General features: G+C 40.4%; 1 protein-coding gene across 6 annotated transcripts in view; it reads right to left on the minus strand.

The window, feature by feature from the left end:
• PEX1 (peroxisomal biogenesis factor 1) overlaps positions 1-21,711 on the minus strand; it is an 82,955-nt gene that overhangs the window by 5,938 nt on the left and 55,306 nt on the right. For 3 of the 6 annotated variants that reach the window (XM_084976959.1, XM_084976957.1, XM_003357437.5), the window contains 10 exons: positions 20,407-20,596; positions 19,812-19,978; positions 17,785-17,919; positions 13,180-13,244; positions 10,234-10,376; positions 10,042-10,145; positions 8,190-8,366; positions 5,863-6,093; positions 3,747-3,941; positions 3,346-3,476 (listed from right to left, as the gene is read on the minus strand). In XM_084976959.1, the coding sequence (XP_084833085.1) occupies positions 3,346-3,476; positions 3,747-3,941; positions 5,863-6,093; positions 8,190-8,366; positions 10,042-10,145; positions 10,234-10,376; positions 13,180-13,244; positions 17,785-17,919; positions 19,812-19,978; positions 20,407-20,596 (1,538 nt within the window). The remainder of the gene's footprint in view (positions 1-3,345; positions 3,477-3,746; positions 3,942-5,862; positions 6,094-8,189; positions 8,367-10,041; positions 10,146-10,233; positions 10,377-13,179; positions 13,245-17,784; positions 17,920-19,811; positions 19,979-20,406; positions 20,597-21,711) is intronic. The other 3 variants (XM_084976958.1, XM_021102380.2, XR_014815745.1) reach the window with 2 other exon arrangements.

Genomic DNA, 21,711 nt, shown 5'->3' on the forward strand with positions numbered 1-21,711 from the left:
AGATCCAGCATTGTCACTGGAGCAGCTGGAGTGGCACAGGTTCAATTATCACTTAAAATGTTGTGTCACGGAAATAACCAAATTTCCTCATCAACTGCATTGTAATGAACTTTTGTCAGATCGTGAACCATAGCCATGTTTAAAGTCTTTTGTCATTTATAGTTACTGTGAAAGAGTTCCTACAAAAGTGCTTCATCTTCAACAAGCCTCATGGAAAGGACTCGAACAACAATAGGTTTCTGATAACTTTCAGGTCATACCATTGAACTAGGTGAATTTCCAGACCCCAACTGGCTTCATAAAACTGCTAACAAAAGAGCAAAAAAGACTAGTTACATGGGACTGAAAGAACTACTGAGGATGACTGTAAGTTTTAGGAATTTGTTTGAAACACTGTTCTTTTTATGTTTTGTTTTTCCAGATTCAGGGAAACCTTTTTTCTTTTCTCTTAAGCTATCAGTAATTTGGTGATAAATCCTTTGTGAATGAAGATGAAACTTTTTTTTTTCCTATCTGATCCCTCCAGAATTCAGAAACTCTTAGTGAGTACTCTTGATTTTTATGGCTACACTGTTATTCCCATAAGTCCAGTAAGAATCCTTTCTCCTTGTAACAGAACACAATTGGAAACACTGGTTATATTACCAAGGCTTTGACTGGATGTCATATTTAGGAACGTGCATAGACTGGGAAAAGAATAGTTTTAAGAAATTAAGGTTGATTTTATGGAGCTAATTAAGCTCCTTGGAAAACCAGCCTTGTACCTTGGTTACAGAGTTCCCAGTAACCTTACCAGGTGAGTAAGGAAGGTCATTTCCTGGCAGGTACAGGAACTTCAGGGGATCTCTAGGAGACAGCAATGAACCCAAATACAGCTGACCCTTCAACAACACAGGGGCTAGGGACACCAACACTCTGCCCCTCTACCCCTCAACACACAGTCAAAAATCTGCCTATAACTTTTGTAGTCAGCCCTCCGTATCCACAGTTCTGCACACACAGATTCAGCCAGCCATAGATTGTGTAGTATGTGATACTGAAAAATCCAGATGTATGGAGACCCACGCAGTTTAAGTCCACGTTGTTCAAGGATCAAGAGTAGATAGCTATTGCAAGTGAAATCTGATGGTGAGTGAGTCCTTGGCTTCCTAGCCTCAAGAGGCTTTTAAAAGGTCAATCTAAAATTCCTTATGAGGAGTTCCTGTTGTGGCACAGTGGTTAACGAATCCGACTAGGAACCATGAGGTTGCGGGTTCAATCCCTGGCCTTGCTCAGTGGGTTAAGGATCCGAGCGTTGCCGTGAGCTGTGGTGTAGGTCACAGACGCGGCTCAGATCCTGCGCTGCTGTGGCTCTGGCATAGGCCGGTGGCTACAGCTCCAATTAGACCCCTAGCCTGGGAACCTCCATATGCCGCAGGAGCGGCCCAAGAAACGGCAAAAAGACAAAAAAAAAAAAAAAAAAAAAAAATCTTTATGAGCATTTCCAGCAAAGCAGATTTAAAAGAGCCTATATGGTCAATAACTATTTTTGCTGAATTTATGTAAATAATCAGGCCACGTTTACTTAAACTAGACTTAATGTGAAAACAATTTAATCTTATTGTGATTGTCTTCGTTAGAAATGGGGGTCATTGTGGAGACAGAAATGATGTTTCAATAATACACCTTTATGGATGTAAGATTCTAGTGCTGTTAATGGGTCTTTTTTTTTTTTTACTGGCTCCCATGCACAAGGAAGTTCTGGGGCCAGGGACTGAATCTGAGCTGCAGCTGCAATGAATTTATCTTTGAGGTTCAGTTTTCTACCTTTAAATTAGACTGGATCCTGAATTTTTCTAGTTTGTAACCTTAACTGTGCCATGTGGCAGGTGGATTATTTTGAGCTGAAGGGCATCAAGACCCAGCAGACAGGAAAAGCTTTTTACCTCTCCCTTAACTGCCTTATGGAATTTAGATACAGAGCCTGCACCACTAGCAGAGAAAAGTTTATCTTGAAAGACTTACCTGCATGACAGGGCAAACACCTGTCCTTCCCATTTTCCTGTGAAGTGCCCTCCTCCAGGCCCCTAGCTCAGTCCTTAGCTCAAGGCAGTAAGAAGCATCAATGCTTAACTGCCTATGGGGATCCTGAATGTACAAAATTACTTCTCCTGTACATGTATCTTATGTCAATTTAATTATTACTGGATGGGAAGGGAAATTTTTTCTATGCTTTCAGTGTGCACACATGTGCAAACTGCAACACAGAGCAAAATTCAACCAAGAGTTCACCAGGAATACTTTTTTTTCCCATTTTTCACTTTTTAAAATTCAGATAGAATTGACATATAACATTGTGTTAGCTTTTGTTGTATAGCTTTTGGTGTACAACATAATGATTTGATCTATGTATATATTGTGAAAGGATTACCACAGATATCATTAGATATCATTCAACATCCCTCACAGTTGTTAGGTTTTTTCCTTGTGGAAAGAACTTTTAAGATCTACTCTCTTAGCAGCTTGCACACATACACTACAGTACTGTTCACTGCAGTCACTGTGCTGTACACTACCAAGGAATATATTTATTGAATTAAGTTGATTCATTGACCTAGTATGGTCCCCCAGTCTTTGGGTCTCAGATTCCAAAGTTGCTACAGAGACAACTGCAAGAAGTGTGTACATTCAAATGTGTATTGAACATGGTTCACAAGTAAATAAGTGTGAGTGTATTTAAATGTTCTTGAGATTGATATAAATTATTTTGAAAATGAAAACAAGTATATTTTTCAATATATAGTTTGAAAACTATATATTGGAATCATTTGGGGCTTTTGATTTTCCTTTTTTCCTTTGAAGCTTTTAAAATTAAACGAGTTCAATAATCAATCCATTTGATCATATTTGAATTATTTACAATGAAAATTCATTTTTAACTTCTACATTCCTAAAGGTTTGGGGTGTTAAATGCATGGCTAATAAGCAAATGTTTTGAATTGGCTTTTTTTTTTTTTTTTTTTTTTGCTTTTCAGGGCCGCACCCATGGCATAGGAGGTTCCCAGGCTAGGGGTTAAATGAGAGTTGCAGCTGTTGGCCTATACCACAACCACAGCAACGTGGGATCCAAGAGACACCACAGCTCATGGCAACGCAGGACCCTTAACCCACTGAGCAAGGCCAGAGATCAAACACGCAATGTTACGGATACTAGTTGGGTTCACTACTGCTGAGACAATGGGAGTTCCTGAACTGGCTTTTAAATATTCGAAATACTATTTGTGATTTTAAAAAGAACTTTTAAAAGTTTGAATAACTGTGACCTATCATAATATCCATACTTCTGAATCAGAATCTGCTACTTACAGCTCAGCGAAGTTCTTCCAGTCATCCTCACTGATGGATGGCCTTGTGTGACTGAGTGCAGTCATTAAATGTGACTGACTAATAGCCAGACTGGTTCTGATTGGTCCTGGTTGGTTAAGGGCATCATCCTCCTTAAGTTAAAAAATGACAAAAAGTTAACTTAGGTATATGATGAAAAAGGGAGTCCAAGTGTTATTTTTTTGTCAGTTTTATTTGGAGACTACATTCCCTTTCTCCTAAGATGACTAAAAATTGTTAGCATATAACCAAAAATTATTAGCACATAGCCATTTGACTCATCAATATGTTTCAGTCCCTTGTTTATAAATATAGCCCATTTATAAATTAAAAAAAAGAAAAACAAAATTTTTACAATGATAATGAAGAAGAAAATGCCATACTCCAATTTGGTTCCGGTATCTGCTTTTGATAATACTGATATCCGCCCTCAGTTGATCTCTTTGTTCCTGTGTGAGTTCTTGATAACCCTCTTGTGAAGCTGTTCTGAACATTGGAGGTCGTGAAAACTGATCCTTCCCAGGAGCTCCAGGAAAATCCTGAGTTATGGAGCTTGGTGCTGACAGGCATTGCGAGCTCTGCATGGTTAAGTATAATAATAGGAGAAGGAAGGAAAAAAGGGAGAGATGAAGAGGGAAAAAAGTGCAAGGGAGAAAAAAATTATATATTTAGCAAAGATAAAATTAAAAGCTTTAAGCACTAAAAACTTAACATGGGGAAACTTACTTTTTTTTTTTTTTTGTCTTTGGCATACGCAGTTTCCCAGGATAGGGATCAAATCAGAGCAGTAGCTGCTGGCCTACACCACAGCCACAGCAACATAGGATCTGACCTACACCACAGCTCAAGGCAACACCAGATCCTTAACCTGCTGATGGAGGCCAGGGATCAAACCTGTGTCCTCCTGGATAATAGTTGGGTTCGTTAACCACTGAGCCATGACGGGAACTCCTAAACTTACCTTTTAATTAACTGAAATTAAGAGAGTTTAAATGTTCATATTCTATAAAAGTTCATCTATACCTATGTTGTTGAAGTACTACAGAGTGAAAAGTGCCATCAAACAAGGTTTTTTTTTTAATGCTGTTACTAAATCTATTAGGAGTTCCCGAAGTGGCGCAGTGGCAACCAATCTGACTAGGAGCCATGAGGTTGTGGGTTCGAGCCCTGGCCTTGCTCAGTGGGTTCACGATCCAGCGTTGCCGTGGGCTGGGTTGTAGATCGCAGACACGGCTCAGATCTGGCGTTGCTGTGGCTGTGGTGTAGGCCAGCGGCTACAGCTTGGATTTGACCCCAAGCCTAGGAACCTCCTTATGCTGCGGGTGCGGCCCTAAGAAGACAAAAAAAAAAAAAAAATCTACTACTAAAGTCTTCATGTTTGTTTTCAGTAGTTAAATGTAGACATATCCTAGAACCTTAGTATAAGTTAATAGAAGACCACAGAAAACAAAGACTAGAATTAAAACAGCTTTCTATTCTTAAAATGAGTTACTTTTTTTTTTTTTTTTTTTTCTTTTTTAGGGCCAGTTGGAGCCACAGCTGCTGGCTTATGCTATAGCCACAGCAATGCCAGATCCTTCAGCCCACTGAACAAGGCTGCATGGATACTAGCCGGATCCTTAACCCCCTTAGCCACAATGGGAACTCCCACTTTTATATATTTTTTAAAACCCAAATTAATAAAGGAAATTTACCGAAAAAAACCCTTAGGAGTTCCCATCATGGCTCAGCTGAAACGAATCTGACTAGGAACCATGAGGTTGTGGGTTCGATCCCTGGCCTCGCTCAGTGGGTTAAGGATCTGGGGTTTCCATAGGCTGTGGTGTAGGCCAGTAGCTGTAGCTCCAATTAGAGCCCTAGCCTGGGAACTTCCATATACCGTGGGTGTGGCCCTAAAAAGACAAAAGACAAAAACGAACAAACCCCTAAATATGTAAAAATGTTATTATGTTTACCAATAAAGCAATAGTGAACCACTGTCAAATTTTTTAGATATGCCGAATGCTGTTTTAATTTAGACAAACAATGGTATTGCCCAAATTTATTCTAGACAGTTTCCTTGTTGAAACATTACTACTATTACTCATTTTTTCACTGTACTGATCTCCTGGTAATACAGCTAGTGTAAAGTATAACATTTTGTTGTCAGAATTTTTGACATTATTATACCAGATTTCTCATTATCCTCAATTGTTGTACAATAACAGAATTTAAGTTTAATATAAAATAGATCTGCTATTAAATAGATCTGCTATTAAGATGTATTAAAAACCACTAACGAAGGGAGAAAAACTGGCAAGAAACCAAAGGGTAGATCACAACCACAGGCTATAAAGCTCCCCTCACTGCTGGCTCTGTCTCTACAAGTAATGAAAAATGACTAATTAACGTAAGAAAAAACTATTTTACTGAAGAACCAACTGACCAGAAAGAATATGTGGGGCTAAGGTATAAATTACACCAGCATACAGCTTTCTATTTCAGAACTGTAATTGGTACCAAATCTGAAGAGGTCCCGTTCCCAAGTTCTGATTCGTAGGAGCTTCCAAAGTAGAGCCGGTACATATTGATTTTTGATTCATCTGGAAGCACCTCTGACATCTCTAGAGAAACAAGGGACTGGTCTAAGCCATATTCTCCATCTCCAGCTGAATCATCAGAGCCACTGCTGTGGTTAAGAAAAACCATTGAAGACAGACTCAGGTCACTATCAGAGCTGGACCCTCCATCCTAAAATGCACAAAAGGACAACCATTAGTAAAGCTCTAAGTAATACACAACTCAAGACACAAGCCACACAGACAGCATTCTAATAGACCAGTACAAGGAAATGAGGCATTTTCCACAAAAGCTCCTATTGGTCCTCTAATGCTTCTGAGGCACATCATAAAATTTTAACTATTAAAATAAGAAAGAAGTAAATGGCTGGAAAATTATCTACATATTCCATCTTCCCCCAAACCAACCAAGCTAGGACTCAGACATCTAGATGTTATTTTCGTCTTTTTCCAGGGCCGCATCCATGGCATATGGAGGTTCCCAGGCTAGAGGTCGAATTGGAACTACACCTACCGGCCTTCCCCAGAGCCACAGCAATGCAGGATCCAAGCTGAGTCTGCGACCTACACCACAGCTCACGGCAACGCCAGATTCTTAACCTACTGAGCAGGGCCAGGGATCAAACCTGCAACTTCATGGTTCCTAGTCAGATTCGTTAACCACTAAGCCACGATGGGAACTCCTGGATGTTCTCTTCATGTCTCACTGAATTCATATTTTTCTAGTCAAATGATAAAATACTCTATAACATGGTTGATTCAACATTACAGAGTCCTTTACCAACACCTTTTCTGTTAGTGAGAGGGGAAAAAAGAAAAATCCAGGAGTTCTCATCGTAGCACAGCAGAAACGAATCCTAGGTTGTGGGTTCCATCCGTGGCTTCACTCAGTGGGTCAAGCATCAGGCGTTGCCATGAGCTGTGGTGTAGGCTGCAGACCTGGCTTAGATCTGTTGTTGCTGTGGCTGTGGTGTAGGTCGGCAGCTGTAGATTAGACCCCTAGCCTGGGAACCTCTATATGCTTTGGGTGTGGCCCTAAAGAGCAAAACAAACAAACAAACAAAAAACACCTTAGAATCTGAATTTAGTCCCTGTAAGAATCTCCAACAAAATGTAGGGAAGACAAGTATATAGGAAAAGCCTTCCTAGAAAATATATGGTAAAGTCCACAGCGTAGCAGAGTTCAAATTATTTGCTAAAAAAATTAAAAACAGGGAGTTCCCGTCGTGGCGCAGTGGTTAACGAATCCGACTAGGAACCATGAGGTTGCGGGTTCGGTCCCTGCCCTTGCTCAGTGGGTTAAGGATCCGGCGTTGCCGTGAGCTGTGGTGTAGGTTGCAGACGCGGCTCGGATCCCGCGTTGCTGTGGCCCTGGCGTAGGCCGGTGGCTACAGCTCCGATTCGACCCCTAGCCTGGGAACCTCCATATGCCGCGGGAGCGGCCCAAGAAATAGCAACAACAACAACAACAACAACAAAAAAGACAAAAAGACAAAAAAAAAAAAATTAAAAACATTATCTTTGGTGAAAAAGCCAATTTTAGGGTTGGAGTAGAGAAAATACAAGATAAACCTAAACTAGGGAAGTAAGCAAGCGATCAAAGAATGATGAGGACAAATCAAAAGTGCACAGAAGCCACAAGTGGCTCCTACTGGCCAGATCTGGGACAATGTGACCTTCAAAAAACTTTATTTGATGATTTAAAAAAAATCAGAAGTTATAAATCAACTATATTTAATAAAAAATTACAAGACAAATCAAAAACCTCAGTGTATCTCAAATAATATTCTTCTACACACCAACATATTTTGCCAATAGTAAGGTAACGTTGAAGAAATGCATTCAAAACTCTTCATATAATTACAAATTCTCTGCAAAGCCAATATTCCAACTATGGGACATTTGACTGAAGGCAAATTTCTATACAGTTTCACTAAAGTTGTTAAAAAATAGGATTTCTTTTCCTTTCTTTTTTTTTTTTTTTTTTTTTTTGGTCTTTCTGTCTTTTTAGGGCATATGGAGGTTCCCAGGCTGGGGTCCAATCAGAGCTGCAGCCACTGGCCTACACCACAGCTCATGGCAATGCTGGATCCTTAACCCACTGAGCAAGGCCAGGGATCGAACCCGCATCCTCATGGATGCTAGTTGGGTTCATTAACCACTGAGCCACAATGGGAACTTCTAGGATTTCTTTAAGGATGAAATTTTGACAGAACTGCTCCTGTCACGCATAAGACACCACAGTAATGATCTCCTCATATAACTTACTTGGAGTCCACAGGACAGCAGCCTTCCATGCAAGGCCTCCAGCTGGGCATTGTAAAGTAAGGCTTTCAGATCAGCTCCCGTGAAGGAGTCAGTTAGGGATGCCACGTGCTGAAGATCCACGTCCTCTGCCAGAGGTAGAGAGGCACTGAGAACATTTAAAATTTCAAGACGTGACACCTGAAGGGAGAAAAATTAATTCATTTAATGAATAAACTAAATATTAAACTGTGTATCTAGAATTTTATTTTTATTTTTTACAAATTAACTTTATATATCTAATAAGCTTTACAAGTAAGTTGAGAACTATATACCACCAGTCTACATTTCTCCTCCTTGGAACTTTTCCTCTAACAGGAGGAACACAAGGAGAGAAAATGAATGAAAACCAACATTCTTAACTATTCAGTGCAAATCAATTCTTGTTTAGACAGTGCTTATTTTCTAGATTTGGGCAAATGAACCAAGTAAGTCCTTCAGAAAGAAAATTAAGGCTCAGCAGGTTAAGGCTAACTAGTCTCTTTGAGGATGCACTCAGTGGATTAAGTGTCTGGCTCGGTGGGTTAAGAATCTGGCGTGGCCATAAGCCGTGGTGTAGTTGCAGATGCAGCTCGGATCTGGAGTTGCTGTGGCTGTGGCATAGGCCTCAGCTGCACTCCAATTTGACCCCTAGGCCAGGAATTTCCATATGCTGCAGGTGCAGCCCTGGAGAAAAAAAAGGAGTATTAAAATAATTCAAATAGGAGCTTCCTGATGGCCAAGTGGTTAAGGATTTGGTGCTGTCCCTGCTGCAGCTTGGGTTCAGTCCCTGGCCCAGGAACTTCTACATGCCATAGGTACAGCCAAAAAAATAATTTTTTATAGATATATATTTTATACCTTTGACTATTCATTTGTCTAGTCTTTAACTCATTCATTTGTTGCTAAATTTGGGAATAAGAGCTGGAATAGGGAGTTCCCACTGTGGCTCAGCAGTAATGAACACAACTAGGATCCATAAGGACTTGGGTTCGATCCCTGGCCTCGCTCAGTAGGTTAAGGATCTGGTGTTGCCGTGAGCTATGGTGTAGGTTGCAGATGCAGCTCTGATCCTGAGTTACTGTGGCTCTGATCCTGCGTTGCTGTGGCTGTGGTGTAGGTCTGCAGCTGTAGCTCCAATTTGACCCTGAGCTTGGGAACTTCCATATGCTGCAGGAGTGGTCTTTAAAAAAAAAAAAAAAAAAAAAAAAAAAAAGCTGGAACAACACAGGACTAGGAACAGTTAAAAGTCATATATCTCTGTGAAACCTGCACAGACACTTCCTAGTCCTATGCTTGATTATGTGTTACTCTTTTCTTAGGGCTGCACATGTAGTACATGGAAGTTCCCAGGCCAAGGGTTGAATCAGAGCTGCAGCTGCCAGCCTACACCACAGCCACAGCAATGGGTCAGATCCTTAAGCCACTGAGCGAGGCCAGGGATGGAATCCGAATCCTCAAGGATACTAGTCAGGTTCTTAACCTGTTGAGCCACAAAAGGAACTCTTTTATTAGTCTCTTGTCAGGATAATGAGGCGTGTGATCTCTGAAGAACACAGAGAACATAGACTTGCAATACTTTAGGTTTCTTCTCCTTTTTTTCCAAGTGGCCAACACTGAAAAATTACAAAGTTCTCAGACTGGTGTGGCATGGCTGGGTCAAAGTAAGTCTCTGTGTTTAATTTACAATCTTTTCATGCTGTAAGAAAACAGTGACTAAGGCCTTTGCCTAAAGGTGGTCTTCTAAGGACAATGGCTGTTACCCGGCAGAAGTAAAGTTCACAAGGAAAGAGCATAGTATTTGTTGGGTTTTGGACTCAAAATATGAAATTGTTACCTGATCAGGAGGAGGGCAGTAGACGCATTTATCCAGTCGGCCAGGCCTCAGCAGGGCAGGGTCAATCAAGTCAGGGCGACTGGTAGCAGCCAAAACATAAACACCTGGGGAAGGGGGAACAAAATAAAACTTCTTTACTAAATCCTGGTAAAATCTGTTATAAAAAGATATTTCTCCATTTACAGTTATTACCCTGTAAGCCTTCTACTCCATCCAACTGAGTCAGCAACTGGTTAACTACACGGTCTGTGACCCCTGTATTATCATGGCCTCGTCGAGGAGCGATGGATTCAAATTCATCAAAGAAAAGAATGCAGGGCTTCGCAGCCTGTGCTCTGGGAAAACAAACAGTATTGCACATGTGCACAGGGCTTCGGAGTTTGCCAAGTCATTTCATATATATACACATACATACATATATTTATCTATTTAGTAAATTCTTCCCAACAAATCCTTAAGGAAGACAAGGCATATGTAATTATCCTTGTTTTCAGTAAGCTGGATCTTAGGTCAGAGGAGACTCATGCCTCCTGGACAGAGTCTAAAACAAAAACCAGTCTTATTCAGTAAGTGAAATGCTTCTTTGATTCTTGTTACAAGTAAACTTTAAAAAATATGCTTATTGGCCATCTGCACTTCTTTTGTGCAGTGTCTCTTCATTATCTTCTGTCCATTTAAAATCAACAAGCTCATTATTTTCATAAGGTTTTGTAAGGGCTCTTTAAAAAACTTAGTTATATTTATTACATTTTTTTCTAACTTGAACTTTAATTAACTTATTAACTAATCTTGTTTTAATTAGAACGAAAGTTAACACATGTTCCATCTCTGGTAACAGGATGGACCAGATGTCTGAAGAATCACCCCTAGTATAAAACCCCTGTCATGCTGATTGAAGAAAAAAACCCAAAAATATCTTATTAAATGCATGTCAAGTAAGATAAATCTGGAGCCAACAACAGACTGGAATTACCTGTTTCTTGAATGTCTGGCAAAACTCTCTCAGAAAACCAACTGGGTCTAAAGTTTTTTGGGTTTTTTTGGTCTATTTATCTTTTTAGAGCCGCACCCATGGCATATGGAAGTTCCCAGGCTAGGGGTAGAATCAGAGCTATAGCTACCAGCTTACACCACAGCCACAGTAACTTGGGATCTGAGCCGCATCTGTGACCTACACAGCTCATGGCAACACTGGATCCTTAACCCACTGAGCAAGGCCAGGGATCGAACCTGCATCCTCATGGATACTAGTCGGGCTAATCACTGAGCCACGACCAGAACGCCCAGATCTGATGTTTGACTTGTGCAAGGAATTTTTTTTTTTTCTTTTTTTTTTTTTTTTAGGGCTGCACCCGCAGCATATGTAAGTTCCCACGCTAGTGGTTGAACTGGAGCTCCAGCTGCTGGCCTACATCACAGCCACAGCAAAGCAGGATCCAAGCTGTGTCTGCGACCTATATATACCACAGCTCACAGGAAAACTGGATCCTTAACCCACTGGGTGAGGCTAGTGGTTGAACCTGTGTCCTCATGGATACAACCAGTCAGTTCATTACCACTGAACCACAACAGGAACTCCCTGTTCAAGGATTTTTAGTGACTTATTTTTTTTCCTACAGCTACAGGACTATTCAGATTTTTTTTTCTTCTTTGCTGAATTTTGGTCAAACATATTTTGTCAAAGTTTTAAATACACTGGCATAAAATTTATAATGTTATTTCAAAATATTCCCTTATTATCACCTACATTTTTTTATACCTCTAGTCTTGTCCCCTCCTTATCCCTAATATTATTTATTCATGATTGTTTTCTTCTTGCTCAGTCGTACTAGACAGCAGTTGTACTAGGTTTACAAAAAATATTAGGGTTTGTGAACTTTACTGAATTATTTTCTATTTTACTAATTTTTGTTCTTATTCCCTTTTTATTTTCATTTATATCTGTATTTTCCTAATTTCATGAGATGAATACCTAGTGATTAACTTTCAGTCTTTTTTTCTTTTCTAAAAATTAAAGGCTATACATTTTCCTTGAAATAAGTTTTATAGAATTTTACAATTTTAATACGCAGCATTTTCATTATTACTTAGTGCCAATTATTTTCCATTACGATCTCTTCATTTACCTAGATTTAGTTTTTTTAAAAAATCTAAATGTATAGGGGTGATTACCCATTTTTTAATTTTTTTAAACTTAATTGTGTTTTCTGATAACAGAAATCTGTATGATATTGTCTCTGAAACTTACTACAATTGCTATGTATAGCTTGACATATGGGAAATCTTCAAAAATGCTCCAGGTGTGCTTGAAAAGAATACGTATTTAAATATCCTTATATCAACCTTGTTGAATATGCTGTTCAAATCTTCTAAATTTTTATTATTTTTTACTATTTTTTAAAAACATAACTAATTACTAAGAACTGTGTTAAAATCTTCTATTATGAAGATGTATTTGCCAATTTCTCCTTGCAGTTCTACAATTTTTTTTTTTAATCTTTTTGTCTTTTTAGGGCCTCCCCCACAGCATATGGAGGTTCCCAGGCTAGGGGTCGAATCCAAGCTGTAGCCACTGGTCTGTGCCACAGCCGCAGTAATGCCAGATCCAAGCCACGTTTGTGACCAACACCACAGCTCATGGCAATGCCGGATCCTTAGCCCACTGAGCGAGGTCAGGGATCAAACCTGCGTCCTCATGGATACTAAACAGATTCATATCTGCTGAGCCACAACAGGAACTCCTTATACTTTATTTTAATTAAGTTAGCCACATAGAATCTTAATTTATATAAGAGATAAATTGCGGTAGTTATGTGCCTCATATACTTTGAGATTCCTCTGAATAACCACTTATGATTCCACTTTCAACATTTCAGAAATATTTTTATCGTAAATAAAAATATAGAATAAAAATGTAAGAACAAATAGAACCAAATCCCAAAACTTAATATCAAGAGTATTTTATATTTAGTGGTATTTGGTGAAACAGTGAATTTTTGTTCTCTAGTTTATTAATCCACAAATCATAGGTTTCAAACATCAGTTTTTCAAAAAATAAGACTAAAGAGCACTGATAGATAACCACAGAGTCAGTTACCACAGAATCAGTTACTTAAAAAGCATTCATAGGGAACTAACCTAATAAAAATATCCCGAACAGCTTGTTCACTTGCTCCAATATATTTGCTGAGTAACTCTGGCCCCTATTTGATAAAATAAAATTAAATTAGAATTAAGATAAAACTAGGAGTTCCCGTCGTGGCGCAGTGGTTAACGAATCTGACTAAGAACCATGAGGTTGCGGGTTCGATCCCTGCCCTTGCTCAGTGGGTTAACGATCTGGCATTGCCGTGAGCTGTGGTGTAGGTCGCAGACGCAGCTTGGATCCCGCGTTGCTGTGGCTCTGGTGTAGGCTGGTGGCGACAGCTCCGATTTGACCCCTAGCCTGGGAACCTCCATATACCTGAGGAGCGGCGCAAGAAATGGCAAAAAGACAAAAAAAAAAAAAAAAAAAAGATAAAACTAAAAACAACATATAATTTTGGTCCGCAACTAAATTTAAATGCAATAGTGGAAAAATCTTTATAATTAAATGGATTTCTCTGAAATGCAGTTATAAAAATAATGTAGCTGGAATAAACAGCATGCCACAAGTTTTTCCCTTGGTATTTCCTCTGCCTAGAACATCTGTCATGGCTCGTTGCTTCATGTTAGATCTCTGACGTAACGCCACATCCTCCAAAAGACCTTGCCTGAAAACCCCGTCTATGGCCGGATTCCGCCCCTTGACACCTCCCTCATCTTCCCACACGTGCCTCCACTACTGCAGAGGAGAGTAGACACCGACCGTGTCTATTCAATTACTGTCTCTCTCTACTGCAGATATAAGCTCTGAAAGGCAGTTTTGTTTATTATTGCCAAAAACAGTGCCTGCCAATAAGCACTGGATTATGTGTTTAGTAATGAATGGCTTAAAAGGGGAAAATGTCCCATCTATCTCAAATCTTTGGAGACTCCAAAAGATATGTGATAAGACATAAAGTACTTTGATTAGCATCTTCTATTATTATTATTATTATTTTTGCTTTTTTTTTTTTTTTTTTTTAACGCTGCACCCTTGGCACATGGAGGTTCCCAGGCTGGGGGTCAAATTGGAGCTACAGCAGCCAGCCTACTCCACAGCCACAGCAACACAGGATCTGAGCCATGTTTGTGATCTACACCACAGCTCACTGCAATGCCAGATCCTTAACCCACTGATCAAGGCCAGGGATTGAACCCACATTCTAATGGATACTAGTTTGATTCATTTCCACTGTGCCACAATGGGAACTCCAGCATCTTCATTTATTGAAACCGACTTATTTGTTCAGGAGTTGAAGAATATCTCATTTTTAGGAAAAACCTAAAAAGTCAACTGAAAAAACTTTCAAAACAAACTTTACAACATATAACAAAATCAGTAATAAGGACAGACTTTCCTTAAATTGGGATATTTAAAAAAACTGAATAGGTCCTAAAATGACCTCCACTGAAAAATTATCTCGAGGAGTTCCCGTCATGGCGCAGTGGTTAACGAATCCGACTAGGAACCATGAGGTTGCGGGTTCGGTCCCTGCCCTTGCTCAGTGGGTTAACGATCCAGCATTGCCGTGAGCTGCAGTGTAGGCTGCAGACGCAGCTCGGGCTCGGATCCCGCGTTGCTGTGGCTCTGGTGTAGGCCGGTGGCTACAGCTCCGATTCGACCCCTAGCCTGGGAACCTCCATATGCCATGGGAGCGGCCCAAGAAATAGCACAAAAAAGACAAAACAAACAAACAAACAAACAAAAAAACACCAACTCTCAGTGGGAGAGTAAAAAAGAATTTATGGTCATCTTTAACTTACCACAGTACCATTAAGGGTGTAACAGTACACCACAGACTAGGAGAGGGTGTTTCAAAAAAAAAAAAGAAAAAGAAAAATTACCTCGAAAAGACCAAATACTGATCAGGATATGTGACCAAAACAAAGAATTTCTAATACTCAGCCATCTAGATATCTATTAACATACTAGTATTTAATGAGATTTTCTCAATGCAGTCCGAGAACTAAAGAAATAACCAAGGCAAAATATTAGAAACAAGGCAACACACCAGTGTCGGTGAAAGGTCTGTTTTTGATGCACGCCTCCTAAGATCCACCCCGACCCCCCAAAGAATCAGCTCTCTACTGAAACCTGTGCATTGACAACTCATCCCAACTGTGATCTGATGACAGGTAAGACATCCTCCGTAACGGAGCAATCTAAAATACCACAATATTTTCCAGTGTTAAACTTGAAAATCACACGTTAAAATAAATTGGTAAAGCTACATTCTAGTGAAAAGTAAAAAAGAAGAACCTGGTCACAGTTATTCCACAATCCGGAAAAAAGAAAACAGAAAAATTCAAAAGTTACAGCGTTTCTCCATCATTGCCAGGGTATCCGTGTAACCAGATCACAAGGGAGTTTCTGCTGTGGCTCACTGGTAACGAACCCAAATGGTATCTATGAGGACATGCGTTCAATCCCTGGCCCCGCTCAGTGGGTTAAGGATCCGGCATTGATGTGAGTTGTGGTGTAGGTCACAGAGGTGGCTCGAATCCCTCTTGCTGTGGCTGTGGTGTAGGCCGGCAGCTGCAGCTCCAATTTGACCCCTAGCCTGGGATCTTTCATATGCCACAGATATGGCCTTAAAAAGAAAAAAAAAGAAAAGAAAGAAAGAAAGAAAGAAAAAAACACAGATCACGAAAAAAACACTTGATAAAAAGAGGGTAGGCATAACCCAAATGCAAATTACTCAACTGGCTTTCAGATTGTGAATCAATTTTGAATATGGGTATAATGCAGGTCCCTCGCTTTTTAAAAGTTCACTTTACTTTGCTTTTTCCTACATTAGTAACTTTCACCAAGTGAAAGAAATCCAAAGAAAATTTTCTTGTTTACAAAAAAAGGTGAAAAGCAAAAAGAGCACTCAGTCTTTGTCTCGAGGGAGCAGTTTATACAGACAGCGTGCACCCCAGCAGCGAGAGTGGTGCCACCAGGCTCCTCCTCAGGGAACTATGCTCGGTACCACAGTGTCAAGCCACCACAGTTTTGAACTGTGTCTGTGAACATCTGTGCTGTATCTCGATTTATTCTGTTCAGCCATTAGCAAGATGTGTCTACTTGCTTCTTCACTTTACACCATTTCAGTTTACGGAAATGTTTCCTAGAAACACTCTACTTTCAGATGGCAGGGGCAAATCTGCAGGTAGATGATGCCTTTGCCTTGAAACGTAATCACTCTTTGCTAAGTTAATGTTGCTGGGATGCTGAAACGGTATACATAAGACCTCAGACCGGAAACTATTAACCACACACCAGTGGTGGACTGTGAAACGTTACCTTAAATGATCTAACATGTCTAATTACCGCTCTCACCCTTAATCTGAAAAAACTGAGACTTAGTGTGACACAGCAAGGGTGAAAATAGAGCCAACAAGCAACAGCCATAAAAACCCCAGCTTCTTGCCTTAGCGTGGTCTCTGGTTCCTAATCTTCTAGGTTTTCCTCCCCTTTCAAGTAGAGTTAGCTTTTATCTGAATATTTATGTATAATTCTATTTTACAATGCACAAAGATCTGCCTTAAGCAAGAACACAGTAAGTCCTACAAAAGAGAGGTGCCTCATTATTCAATTTCCCACACAGCTTGACTAATAGATGGATCACTGCTGCTACCAGTTTTCCAGATATGAGACGAACCCACCATCAGGAAACAAATGATGCCGGAGAGGAATGAGGAAGTAGGTATACTCACTCACACACTGCTGGCGGGAATGTAAAATGGTGCAGTCACTGGGAAAAAAGTTTGGTGGTTCCTCAGCAAGTTATACATGGAATTACCATATGACCAAAGCAATTACACTCCAAGGTATATATGTATTCAAGAAAAATGAAAACATACATTCATAAAGAAATCTGTACACAAATGTTTATAGCAGCATTATTTATAATACCCAATAAGTGGGAACAAACCAAACGTCCACCAATGATGAATGGACAAACCAACTGTGACACAGCCATACCCCCTTAAAAAGACTGAATACTACCCAGCCATAAAAAGTACTGAAGTACTGACACCTGCTACAATGTGAATGAACCCTGAAAATATTATGCTACGTGAAAGAAACCAGACGCAAAAGGTGACATACTGCATGACTCCTTTTATACGAAATATCTAGAACAGGCAAATCCACAGAGATAGAAAGCAGATTGATAAGCGACTGCGAGTGGATGGGGGGGATGAAGAATGGGATGAAAAAGCTTTGACACTAGAGAGAGGTGGTGGTTACACAGCACTGTGAATGTATTAAATGCTACTGAATTGTACACTTTATTTATTTTGTCTTTTGTCCTTTTTAGGGCAGCACCCTCGGCATATGGAGGTTCCCAGGCTAGGGGTCTAATCGGAGCTGTAGCTGCTGGCTTGCGCCAGAGCCACAGCAACGTCAGATCCGAGCTGCGTCTGTGATCTACACCACAGCTCACAGCAATGCCGGATCAGTAACCCACTGAGCGAGGCCAGGGATCGAACCTGCAACCTTATGGTTCCCAGTCAGATTTGTTTCCGCTGCACCACGACAGGAACTCCCTGAATTGTGCACTTTAAAACAGTTAATTATGTTATGTAAATTTTGCCTCAATAAAAAAGGAAGAAAAAGATAAATGCCTAACATACCTTAACACTAATAAAATTCATTCCACTCTCTCGTGCAACTACTCCAGCTAGTAAGGTTTTTCCCGTTCCAGGAGGACCATACAGTAGTACTCCTGTTCTTTGTCGTATGGGCAAGTTTGCAAATAACTCTGGGTACTGAAAAATACAAAAATATGACAAAGAGCTCAACTCTGAAGCAAGTTACGGAGCAGTGGCCAAAGATCAATGTACAGAAAAAAGTATTCTTATGGTAACAACTGTCACTTTATTTTTTTATTTTTTATTTTTTTTGCTTTTTACAGCCACTCCTGTGGCATATGGAAGTTCCCAAGCTAGAGGTCCAATTGGAGCTGCAGCTGCAGGCCTATGCCACAGCCACAGCAATGCAAGATCCAAGCCAAATCTGTGATCTTCACCACAGCTCATGGCAACGCTGGATCCTTAACCCACTGATTGAGGCCAGGGATCGAACCCATGTCCTCATGGATGCTAGTTGGGTTTGTTAAGTGCTGGGCCACGAAAGGAATTCTGTGACTGACTGATTTTAAATTACCTTCTGTTTTATCAACTCTAGCTTCTCAGTAAGAATTTTTTTTTTTTTTTTTTTTGCTTTTTAGGGCCACACCCATGGCACATGGAGGTTCCCAGGCTAGGGGTCAAATCAGAGCTACAGCTGCCGGCCTACACTATAGCCACAGCAATGCAGGATCTGAGTCGCATCTGCAACCTACACCACAGCTCATGGCAACACCAGATCCTTAACCTACTAAGCAAGGCCACCTCACAGTTACTAATCAGATTTATTTCTGCTGTGGCACAATGGGAACTCCAGCCAGAAAACTTTTTGACCAGGTGAGCCAAGCAGGCTACTCTCAGCCACCTCTTGGCTTTCTCCACTAGGTACATGCCTATGGAGTCCAACCAGCTGACAGAATTCCAGCCTCATCTCAACCTCCAATCTAACCTGAGAGGCCCCTAAGCCAGGACTTATGCAGATGGACTCCTGTAACCGGATGCTGATGTTTAGTACCCAGGCCCAGCATGTGTGGTCATGATCCTGCTGGCAAGTACTTCCTACGCCCATGTCCTTCCAAATAGGCTTTAACCCCTAGTCCTGGGCTGCAGTGAATACGTCCTGGGCCCCACCAGACAGTTCCCAGGACTTGCCATCTAGTTACAAGTAACTGAGGTCCTTAGCCATTTCCTGATCTCTTTACATGGGTCCCTGAGCTCATGCAAAGATCTCTCCGGTTTCTGTTTCAAACACACCACCTCCTAAATTCTACTGCTGATCTTCTAAAGAGCAATCGATATCTGCCCCCTTTATCTGGCCATCTGCCTGGCCTGTGCTGCCTTCTGACTCTGTCTTTCTAGACTGGCCCCCAGAGTCTGGAAATCTGGCTCAATCCAGTTCTGTGGACTTAGATGATTCTCCCACCTCTCAGTTTATTCCTGTTTCTGTTCAGCCCTAGCTGACAGTTCTTTTGCTTTCATATAATCAGAATGACTCAAGCAAAACACAAGAATTTTGAAATCACATCAAAATATATTTGCTATTAATATTACCCCAGATTTCTTTTTGGGCAAGGGATATATCAGATACTTTTAAAATCTGTTAGAGAAGTTCCCGTCGTGGCTCAGCAGTTAACCAACCTGACTAGTATCCATGACGACGCACGTTCGGTCTCTGGCTTTGCTCAGTGAGTTAAGGATCTGGCATTGCTGGGAGCTGTGGTGTAGGCTGAAGATGCGGCTCGGCTCCCGAGTTGCTGTGGCTGTGGGTAGGCCAGCGGCTACAACTCCTATTAGACCCCTAGCCTGAGAACCTCCATGTGCTGCAGGTGCAGCCGTAAAAAGCCAAAAAAAGTTTTTAAAAAATAAATAAAAAATCTGTTAGAATACCAAAAATAGGGCTGGACATTTTTTTGGTAACAATAAATACTTGTTGAATCAAAGTGAGATTGGGCAAGCCAACACAAAAACAGAACCAGAGATTCAGTGGTTCCTTCTCAGAGTAAGTAGCACTTGGTTTTTTTTTTTTTAAGTACCTTGGCTGGTAACTGGATTGTATCCATAAGGATCTGCCGAACTTCACGTAATCCACCAATGTGATCCCAGCCCAGGTCCCTAGGTTTATGTAGGTTGACATTTCTCAGAGATGCAGGAACAAATCCTTGGAGAGCCTTTTGGAAGTCCAATGTTGTTAAAACTAATTCTGTTCAAAAATAAACAAAACATCTTTTGGTAGTCATATGTGCATGTGAATTTTCAAAACTTGCCGCCATACAGTTGACCCCCCCCCCCCATTTCACCCTCCCTGACCCCTTCCCTTCTGGTAAGCACCACACTGTTCTCTGTGTCTACGTATTTGTTTATGTTTAGTTTGTGCATTTTATTTATTTTCCACATATGACTGAAATCATAGGATATTTGTTTTTCTCTGACAAATACTGATTTCACTTAGCAAATCTTACCTCAGTTAAAAACAAATGCCATCGACTTAACTGGAAATGCCAATTTCCTACTCAAATAGCTGCTATTTAAATACTAACATGGAATATATTTGCTTCTTACCATATTACAATTACATTTCTCCACAACGGAAAGAAGAGTCCAAATTTTGGTTTGAATAGTAAAACTCACCTTCTCTGGTAGATACACTCTGATTAGAGAGACGAGAATGTATGGCTCGATCCACAAGCACTATAAAGTCTCTAGCCACAAAGCCTTCAGTCTCTTTAGCTATACGTTTCAGGTCAAGATCAGTGAAACTGTTCATATCACAGTCCAGTTTATTTTTTATGGCATTATGCAGAATTTCACATCTTTGCTCCTAAAGAAAAATACAAAATTCAAATTTCTAGTTTTACTTAGATGCAAATTTTTATACACGTATTTTGAGAAAAATCAGCTTGACATAACCTCCAGTGACAGAAAGCAGCCTGGTGTTTGCCTGCAGATGGTGTTGGGGAGGGATGATTGCAAAGGGGCACCGGGAAGCATTTGGGAGGGATGGAAATGTTTGCTGTCTTAATAGTGATGAAGGTTTCATGATATATACACGTAGGTTAAACTGATCAAGGAGTTCCTGTCGTGGCTCAGTGGTTAACAAATCTTACTAGTGTCCATGAGGACGTGGGTTCAATCCCTGGCTCGCTCAGTGGGTTAAGGATCCTGTGTTGCCATGAGCTGTGGTATATATAGGTCGTAGTCACAGCTCAGATCCTGCATTGCTGTGGCTATGGTGTAGGCCAACAGCTGCAGCTCCGATTCGACCCCTAGCCTGGGAAACTCTATATGCCACGGGTACAGCCCTAAAAAAGACAAAGGACAAAACAAACAAACAAACCTGATCAAATTATATACTTTATTATCCCAGGGATGCAAGGATTCTTCAATATCCGCAAATCCATCAGTGTGATACACCACATTAACAAACTGAAGAATAAAAACCATAAGATCCTCTCAGATCCAACACCCATTTCTGATACAAACCCTTCAGAAAATGGGCATAGAGGGAACCTACCTCAACATAATAAAGGCCATATATGACAAACCCACAGCAAACATCATTCTCAATGGTGAAAAGGTGAAAGAATTCCTGCTGAGATCACGAACAAGACAAGGATGTCTGCTCTCGCCACTACTATTCAACATAGTTTTGGCAGTCCTAGCCATGGCAATCAGAGAAGTAAAAGAGATAATAGGAATCCAGATTGGAAAGGAAGAAGTAAACTATCACTATTTGCAGATGATATGATACTATACCTAGAGAATCCTAAAGACTCTACCAGAAATCTGTTAGAGCTCATCCATGACTTTGGCAAAGTCGCAGGATAGAAAATTAATACACAGAAATCAACGACATTTCTATATACCAACAATGAAAGATCAGAAAGAGAAATTAGGGAAGCAATCCCGTTTACCATTGCATCCAAAAGAATAAAA

The sequence above is a fragment of the Sus scrofa genome, chromosome 9 (genome assembly GCF_054392235.1).
Source record: "Sus scrofa isolate SSC_HxYL_T2T_F1_AM1 chromosome 9, Sscrofa_HxYL_maternal_Yorkshire_Landrace_v2.0, whole genome shotgun sequence".
NCBI classification, from domain to species: domain Eukaryota; kingdom Metazoa; phylum Chordata; class Mammalia; order Artiodactyla; family Suidae; genus Sus; species Sus scrofa.